Genomic DNA, 10,025 nt, shown 5'->3' on the forward strand with positions numbered 1-10,025 from the left:
ACCAAAGAATTATTTTGTTTATCCCACATACTCAAATATTTAGTGAAAGCAGTGACTGTTCCTTCAATTGCTACTTGACTGGCATTTCGCTGTGGGTGGTTTTTGTACTATCTGCAGATCTCTCCCGGAGGCAGTTTATGCATCAAGTCCTACAATCAGCCGAATTTGGTCGCAGTGCTAATGAGGCTCTGCAGCAGTTCTTCAGAACTGTGCCTCCTCTTTGCATATCTAATTTGGATGAGTCACGAGTCCTTTGAAGTTCACTAGTTCAGCATCTTTGTGTAATTGTATTTGTGTATATCTTAGATATATCACATCATGTATTGTGCCGTTTTTACATCAGTATGAAAGGCTAGATAAACTTTATGTGGAATTGCACAAATATTAATGAGAAACCATATTAACGTGTTTAGAATGAGAAATAATTTTCAGGATGAGGCCCCCCTAAGAGCTCTAAAATAGAAAGCATTTCAGTACACGAGACATACCCACAAAATTACTGCCTAATGACATAGTATTAGTGTCACAATGCCTCCCAACATGCCTTTGTTTTTTATTGGGGGGTGGGATTTTTTGTTGTTTGTTTTCACACCTGCTACACTAACTGCAGACCATTTCTTCTTACAGGTAGGGCAGGCCGCTCTTCATAAAAATTGTTAATTGCATAGTACAATTTTAGTTTATGGGCTAACAACCCTGAGTACTGGACAGGTAGAAAAGTAAGTTAACAGAAAGGTGCCTTAGATCAGGTAGTTGTCAAAGGCAGGCAAAAAGGAATCTGTGTCTGAGCGTTAACATGCAAAATTAATACATGGCAAGTACAATAACAGATGCAGGTCACGCCCTGCTTACGTACCAAATCCCTGTAGTTCTGGGGATATTAGTAAATGAAGCAAGATTCCTATCCCTCCGCTGTTTTATCTGCTTGTTAATAACAAATGTAAGTAGAGTTTTATTACACCCAAAATACTTTTTGCTGTTTCTGGCAGTTCTAGTCCTTAAAAGCAATGAAGCGCTGCTAGATCACTTTGATGGATGACATTTTGTAGTCATTTCTCTGCACTGTCTCCTGTGCTGCTGCTGGCTCCTGAGACCACTGAGCAAATAGTCTTGCGTTTGATCTCGTAGAGCCAGTCAAATCCTTGCAGATCCTTCACCTCAACTTCTGTGGACACTTCCTGGTTCTGTTGAATCTAATGATTAAGATTATTCAGAGCATAATCACAAATTACTCAAAGAAACAGTTCTTCAAGTAATTCCTGGTCCACAGTCAATGTGTAACAGTATCTGTTTGGACATTTGAAGCTGTTTTCCTGCAGAGGATGTGCATGCTGTCTTTCCATTCCTGAAGGAATGAGCAACTCCTAGCCGTTATGTTCACATATGTTCACAATTACACATAGAAAACCTACTTTAGCTGGAATGTCCTCATATTCACTTGAAAGCTGTTCTTTGTACGAGTCTTTTTTCAGGAAACTCATTCACTCAAAACATTTGTGGAGAATGCCCAGAGAAGCAGTATGATCTTAGTTAAAACTTGATTGGTATAAAAATGTAAATGAACGTTCACTGAAAAGTTGTACCACAGTCCTCTACCTCAAGGTCTTGCTTTCCCTTTACCAAGAAACTTGTCAGCAAAACACAGCTGAAAAAATTCTCAGTGAAAACTAATGACAAGCAATAAACCTGTTCCTAGGGAAATAAATGGAAGTTTTGTGAGAGCCGGTAATGAAGAAGGGACAGGTTTGGGGAGTTGTGGTAGGGACCACACAAACTGAAAAGAGAAAATACAGCCGCTTGAGGTGCAATGGAAGCGACAGTCAGGGTGCAGAAATATGGGTGTTTTGCACAGTATGTTGAGGTGACACAAGAAAAGAAGTTACAAAATGTGAGTCATCTTGTTTGTTTTAAGCAAAGGTAAGCCACAATGACAAGACGATGTTGTTTTGTTTTAAAGGGTCATAGGATCATTGCAAAACTCTCCGGAGTTCTCTGAAGCCTTTTCATGCACCAAGACAAACTACATGGATCCTGCTAAAAAGTGCCGAGTTTGGTGACGGAACTGTAAACCTTGCATCTCGAGAAGCTTTCCAGAAAAAGAGAAATTTTGAACTAATTTTGAGCAGGGGAGGAGGGAAGAAAACTGAGGGAAATATGCTAGAGTAGTCACTGTAATTCTTAATAAACAGGCAAAAATGAAAAAAAAATTTTAAAAAAATCACACATCAAGACATCAAATGAAGGACAAATGCCAATACAGCAGTCAGCTGCTCTAGCTGATCGGCTGCTTTTCCTATCACTGAACCCTGTAGAATGTAAATCACTTGCCAGTGTACAGTAACATTTCACTTGTAGTTAATCCTGTTCCCCACTGGCCAGCGGCTTCTTAGATTTTTTTTTTTTTTTAAAATGTCAACAGTATAACACATTATCTCCCACTGGTCGGTGAATGCGTATTTCTGATTAAGCAGAGGAAGGAAATACTGAGTAACACAGTTTTAGACATCATCATGTGATAATGAGACAACAGTTTATATCCTACGTGTCAGACTTTGTACCCTCTGCTGTTACGATAAATCTGTTCTACCAAATGTTTTCATTTTTACTTGAAACCATTTATACAAGAGGAGTCCAAAGACCTGCTGTAATTAAGTAACTTCTCACTAATTATTCCAGTGTGTATTATCTGAAGTCACTATTTACAACAGTTTATTTACTGCTTTCCAGCCAAACTGAAATGGTAGGTAATTTATTACTGGTTGAACATATAATCTGCAAGATTGTGATCAAAGACCCTTTCACAGTTTTCTAAGCTTTTTCTTGCTTTCTCTAAAGTTGGTCTTTTTTAAAGTTTCTAGTAATGTATAAATCACAGTTTTTATATTGAAATCTCAGCTACACTTTTGACTTGAAGTATTGTAATATATTTTATCAGTGGCTGCATAAAACTGGGAAATTTGAGTAAAGCATGGTATTAGGTGATAAGACAAAGTCTACAAAACTGAGCTCCCAGTGGAGCGCACCGATATTCAAGTGTTCAGGCTGACTTTCTCAGTGTTTAGGGTCTGATCCTGCACATAATTTGTACATGTTCTGATCGACGTCAGTCCTCACATCAGTAAAGCTGCACAGCTGACTGCAGAATGGAGCTTTAAGTATGAAGGTAAAAGGCTTTAAATCTGCAGCGATATGTATTAAACATCCTCATGCAGATTGCAAAAGAACTTACTGCTTTGTATATCAAAGCAAACAGATTTCCACAAATAACTACCAGCTGACTGCTACAATAGGTATATTTAAAAACCTATGTTCCTGTTAGCTTTCTGAGTTTGTCATCTGATAAAAACATTTTGATAATAAACTGAAATTATGAGCCAAATGCAGTGTGTGTTCTTTATATGAAAGATGTAAGTACAAAAAAAACATATTCTCTGCAAGTAAATTTCTATACTTGCCCTGAGCACCACACTTCAACACCTATAACAAATGACAAAAAAGAATTCACAACATTTTGTTCTAGTTTAAAAAGCAGATCTCAGTAGGTTATTTAGTATCCAAGGAAATCACACCAAAATTGCCTGCAGAAAACTTCCTCTTCCAAGACTTTTCCCCAACAGTATGTTAAGGAGAGCAGAAAATAGACTCCTTTTCATCAATTCCCAGCTGGAAGAGTCACACTTAATGCGAGAGCAATAGCGACAGCTCCCCATGGCAGCCGGTACAGCTCCCTTGCTGCTGGAGGCGCGGTCGCTCTACCCGCAGTTTCTCGGGGGCAACGGAAGGATCCCACTTGCGGTGCACCGAGAGACTGCGAGGCCAGCGGCGGCCACAAAGCACATTCCTCCAGACCCGCCCAAAAGCTCCTGACGTCCAGGGCACGGGGCCTCGCGCCCACGCCGTTCTCTGTCTAGTCACTACTGCCTGGGAGTCGCTCCCGACCACAAAGGGGAAGCAGAGTGAAAACCAGTAGAAGTTAGAGAAAAGCAGTAGAATAACCCACAAAGTTGTGTTGACAGGGTTTTTACCTCTCTGTGGGGCCCCTTTCTTCACTCCTCTCCATGTATTTGCCATAGAACTTTCTATACTCTTCATCATCAACCTGATGCGTCCAAATGAAGCTCAATCCTTTACAAATTCAGGCCCATAAAACTATGAAACGGGAAGTACCACCATCCCCATTTTACAGCTAGACACAGTAACACTCATCAAGGACAAAAGAAATTCGGGAAGTAACTAAAACTAGTAGATCACTAAATACAGAGTAAATAACATTGACTGTAACAATCAATAAACACAGAATCGCTAATAATTAGTGAATAGAATAGCAAAAAAAAGCCCTGTGAGCAAGTCGGTACAGGCGGGTCAGTTGTAATGTCTGTTCAATAGTGCATCAGCAAGCTTGCTGACACACCTCGCGTTTCATTTGCCTGCTAGACAGACAACAAACTGGAAGAGCACATTCATTGCTGGAGATACAGATTCCTCCCTGTGATCTGGAACAGCAGGCACACTGCACAGTGAAGGTTTTTTCACTTCCGAGCGACCTACACGCACATAGAAATAGTTGCACCTTGATTCACGCTAGCTCCTGATGGAGCAGGGAAGGTGAATTCATGTACACTACCAAGGATACGGTCATCTCTTTCACTGTCACAGTAAGAAATAAAGCTACCCTTGGGGAAAGTATCCAGCAACGCTCCGGCCAGAGCGGCAACAGATACTCTTTAAGGAAACAAAACACAGACACATCTGACAGCTTGGCTTTAGACACACCACTGAACTCGGCTTTTACATTCATGAGTTCTAAGACTCTCTTCCCAAAACCCCCAGTTCATCACTGCTTCCCCCTCCAGTCTATTTTCTTACAGACCATCCAGCTGTAACAATGAGCTAGGAGTTTGGAAAGAGGTGTGTGAAACATAAGCCAAACATAATGCATATGAGCAGAAGAAAGGCAAAGTTTCCCTAGTCATTGCTGACTGCACAGAGGGCCAGAAATACCCTTCTTTCATTACATGAAATCACGAAATCAAGTGCATGGGCATCTAGGAAGCAACCTACAAACTCTCCATGGTTTGATATGAGTGAGAAAGGTTTAAAGAAAAAGGACCTGGTCGATGTAGGAACCTAAATAGTCAAACTGTGCGTACATGTGCCCATGCATCTGTATCGCCTCCAAAACATCCCCCGAGAGACCCCTCCTTCCTCCTCCCATCACACAGCTCTAGGGGCTACGCTGGCACAGGCGCAGCCTGCGGGTGCAAATGAGGCTGCTCATTTCCTCATTCCCCCTGTGGAGTAGGTGGGAAAATGAATGAAGGGTTGGCTTTACTCCTGGCTAAAGCAGCTGAATCAGAACCGTGTGGGTAGCTGTGAGTACCGAAATAAGCGCTAGTAGGAAATGACTACGCTCCAGAACTGAGAGAAAACAGGGAAACCATCTGCAGTACAGATCTGAGTCTTGGCGTCTCCCGATACCATCCTGGGGCTAGGCACATCACACACCACCTCTCATCAATGCAGTCTTCTCCAAAAGCCACTTGGCACATCAGCTAAGTGCAGGAGAGCCTTGTATTAGCATTTAACAGAAAACAAAAGTGTAAAATACACATCTTGGAAACCAAACTTTAAGCAGAGGCAATTACACTCATACAAAAGTGGAATTCAGGTCTTCATAAAAGAAACATAGCACTGATCATTCCGATGCGAGACATCCGACATTAAACAAGCAGTGACAATCAGAACATATCTTTCATCACAGCTTGCAAACTAATTAGCGCCAGTGAGGATTTTCCTTCTCAGAGTGTTAATATGCCAGGGAAGTATTTTTAGGCACACCATGGGAAGCATTTACCAAAGGCCTCAAAACCAAGACAGACTGAAGGACGTGTCACTCAGTGCAGCGTTCCTATTTGACTGCTTCTTCAGTTCCACATTTAAACACTCACAGATTTCACAGCAGGAGTTCAAGGGGTGTGCAAATGTACTGGGATCCTTTCTAACATTCGCATGAGCTTGGCACAAGGCACCTGTAAATTCACTAAATTGCCAGATTTACTGGCAAAAGCTATAAAAACAGTAGACATGCTATCACTAACACAAACACTGCGTTGCTAAAGTGCTTGCATTTTCTGTAATTTTACCTGCCTTGGCTACAATGCCCAAGAAAATGTGTTTCTATTATACTGAAGAGATGCTTAGAATCAAGTTGGCATGAAGACCAGAAATATGAAGAACTTGTGGCAATATGTAGAAAAAAAATTAACTAGTGCCCCATGAAGTGTGCATCAGTGTGTGTGTGTTAAAGTCCAAAACCAGAAAGAGTCAAATAAAGCAAAAAAGAGCAAAAACCCATCAGTATTACCTCAATGGAAGGCAAGGAATTTCTGGAAGAGGAGAGTATTCCATACCTGAAAGAAAGAAAGAAAAATGTGTTAATACCTGATGAGAATTTAAATTTATCTTGATTTTTGGATGAATGTGGATTCTCTCCTCCTTGTTAGATTCCTCTAATTCCCTTGCTGTTGATAGTTTTATTCTTGGTTTTTGTTTTCCAGCTACTTAAGTCACCTTGCTTCTTTACTCTCCTGGAGAAGTCAGTTCCTTGCAAATACCACACAATCACCAAGTCCACCTGCAGTGGTTTTCCATATTTCCTGCCCATTTAAGCTCCAACTTCTCCCTCCGCCGTATTTTCCTTTAAATGCATTCATACAAATTTTGGCACTCTTCTCTTTGGTACAAAAAGCAGTTCCGGAGCCTCCTGCTGTGTAGGTCTACTCTTAAATCCAATGCCTTACGAGTTACCATACAGCAGGAACACCTGCTCCTCTCCCTCTGCTCCTGGCAGACTGACCTGCAGTTACACATACCTGAGCAAGCACCAGTCAACCAAAAGCCAAGGCACTACGGTACAAACGCTCCTCGCGTAAACAGTTAGTACTGCCCAAATACTGGTTACAGCTATCGCCTTCATTTCCTAACCATCAGAGAGAAAAAGGGGAGGAAAATATCTAAATTCATTATATAAAATAACTGCTGCTCGGTTGCAAGCAGGCTTTGCAGAGCCATTTCCAGTATCTGCCTGCATGAAGGCTGCTGCACGTCCAGCAGGATTTACACTCATTGGTCTCAGGGCTCAAAGAGGTCATTTGAGGAGCATCACAGTCCCTTTGCCCCAAAGCTTGGTCAGGCTGCCTTTGTCGGAGCCTGCCTGCCCTTCTAAAAGCCCTCAAGTTCTGCGGAGAGCATCAGAATGCAAAGGGAAAAGCTGGAGGGAGCGTGATCTCTCTCTCAGGATGCAGTTCACATTTTTTCATTTTGGCTGAAATGTCAGTTCAGCTTTTTGCTGTATCGCAGTATCCTTGTTAACACCGATGAAGTGTACAGAAAAAACCACATTTGCAGGTATGGAAAAACCATTGTTATTTAGCAGCTTTCTCTGATCTACTTCAGTGCAAGAAAGGACAGAGTTAAACTCAAAAATAAGTTTAGTAAACAGTGAGACTGAGATACAGCAGAATCCAATGGGCAAACAGCTGCATTTGTTCATACTTCTGGGGAAAAAAAATTTACCTAAAATTGCCCATTCAATTTTACCTAAAAAAAATTATTATAAACAACTTACAGTATCACTGTCAGCTTCTGTAAAATCTAAGAGTCAGTCGCTACAGTTCTACAGATATCTTTTGATTGTTTCAGTTGACTTGACTTTTCCACAGCAGCAGGCTGACAAAACTTTATGGACTATATAAAATCCACATAAATACTGACATTGGTCAGTTAATTGACAGCGCATTAACGAAACAGCCACCAAACACACCTAATACACGACCATCACTAAATAATTCATCCAAGTACTGCTGCGATTCACAGGCGAACAGCTTCGCCACGCTAATGCCGACGGCAGACCCGCTACGAGGCTGCGCAGGCAGGACTGCACTGCCCGGGAGGTGCTGGGCTACCCTCCTGCCCCCGGCCGACGTCTGGACTCCGCGCCCACGGAAAAGCTCTGACAGCGAAGATGCCGCTGACAATGACCCTCAGGGTCTTCCTCTGGACAAGTGACCCCTTAACCACTACCTCCTCTTAACCAGGTGTTACTTGTTTTCCTACGTATGCCACATTTACTTTTTTTTCCCCTTTTTGAACCTGTTGGGTTTAGGTATCGAATCACAGGCCTTTAAATTAACTCCAAAAGATAAACGGACAGAGTTTTCTCAATCTTTTGTAACACTCAGTGGAAAATCACAATGCAGCAAGAAATAAGTAAGAGATGGCACCTACTGTGTCCAGAGGATCCATAGTGGATTCACACATCTTTTGTAACATCGTTAAGAGAGCTTTTTACCCAAATGGTTAATAAGTAATAATTGCCCAAGAAAGGATTTTCCCCAACCTTGTGCTTAATCACGAATTAAAATGTCAGCAGACTTAAGAGAAAAAAAAACTGAAGTCCTACAGGCTGTGTTGGAACCAAAGTCGGAGCTACCCTGGCCCTCAGTCCTGCCCCTGGACCCTTCAGAGCAGGCTGCACATCACCCCCTGCCTGCGCCCCGAGGTTGCCTTCCAGTGCAAAACAAGGCAGGAAGGCAGCAACATGCAGCTGGAGCCCATCCCTGGTACCTCAGGTCCTTTCCTCAAAGAGCATACCAGAAGTATTTTGTTCCTTCCAGACTCTAGCACCACCACATCCTAACCTAGCTCACAGCTGAAGCGAGGACACATTCCGATTCAAAGGCTACCAAACCCTTGTTTCAATTCTCACAGGGATGGAGTGTCCTGATGTCAGTCCTTTACCTTAAAAATCACCCTGCACTCACGGCAAATTCAGATGAAAGCAAGAAGATAACCAGAACAACCCCCACAGGACACAGGATGGAAGGTTTATCAGGCACAGATGTCCAGAAATGAAACTAAGGCCATACTGTCATGGAACCAAGGTGAATTTTTCCCCCCACTGCACAGTTCTGCTACTGACCCAGAGGATGCTCCAGCCTCGGCACTGCCGGACTGCCCTCCCCAGGAAAGCCTAGCACTGGGGAGCTCCTTCTCAGGGATTTATTGAGTCCAAAGTCCTGTTCTTCTTTCCCCCTTCTCCTGGACTTCTTACTTTTTAACTCAACACCAGGAAAGTTTTGATGTTACTGTAATATATCACAGTATTCATTATTTTTCCTTTGGGTATGGCCCAGTGCTTTTCTTACCTGACAGACTGCTAAGTACAGTGTTCATTTTCTTAGCTAAATCAAGGAATTCTCACCCCATAATGAGGCAGAAATCTCTCCAGCTGCTTTGGGATGCATTCCCTCCTAGTGAAGCCCCTCCATACACTGATCATTATTACTTTACATCCACACAGACACGGACAACTGTATTTCACACAGACACGCACGCGAGCTCAGTGAGTGTGGCTGATTACTGGTGTTTCACTACAACCAGCAGGTCATTTTATTGTTCTGTCACACTTACAGATCTTACTGAAGAAGACTGCTACAGGAACACATCCCACTTATAGCATCTACAGTACTAAAGTAGTACAGAAAAATAATTTAAAAAAAAAATCCTTAAAATAAATTCTGAAGCTGTAATTTTCATAGGAGGAGATTAAATCAAGTATCTCAAAAGTTATCCGAAAATTAAATCCCCCCACTAACCTAAAAATAGTCCAAAAATTATTTTATCAGGAAACACTGAAATAAATTATCCTCCAGAAGAATCAAAGATGCACATATTGAGTCAGTCACACTGTGAGTGAGCATAGCAGAATTTGGAATTGCTTTACGAAATACAACCAACTTTGCACTACTGGAGCAATGTTTCACAGAATGGAAAGCAGTCAGTTCAGAAAACAAAAGAAAGTGGCAACAATGATCATTAAAAAAAAAAAATACACCGAGTTTTGACAGCAGGCAGATTTTTCCCAAATTATTTAGATCTCACGCGTCTCGATGTCTTCTTTGGTCTGCATTAACTCAAGCTGTTCTCATCACATCACACATCGAGATACCAGAACCAAATGTGGG

At 41.9% G+C, this 10,025-nt stretch overlaps 1 protein-coding gene across 1 annotated transcript in view; it reads left to right on the forward strand.

Annotated features, from left to right (window-relative positions):
- MME (membrane metalloendopeptidase) overlaps positions 1 to 2,057 on the forward strand; it is a 45,885-nt gene extending 43,828 nt beyond the window's left edge. Inside the window, exon 22 of the mRNA XM_009482669.2 lies at positions 1,958 to 2,057. Coding sequence (XP_009480944.2) covers positions 1,958 to 2,057 — 100 coding nt within the window. The remainder of the gene's footprint in view (positions 1 to 1,957) is intronic.
- Positions 2,058 to 10,025: the final 7,968 nt, after the last annotated feature.

This window comes from Pelecanus crispus, chromosome 9, assembly GCF_030463565.1.
Source record: "Pelecanus crispus isolate bPelCri1 chromosome 9, bPelCri1.pri, whole genome shotgun sequence".
In the NCBI taxonomy this organism is placed as follows: Eukaryota; Metazoa; Chordata; class Aves; order Pelecaniformes; family Pelecanidae; genus Pelecanus; species Pelecanus crispus.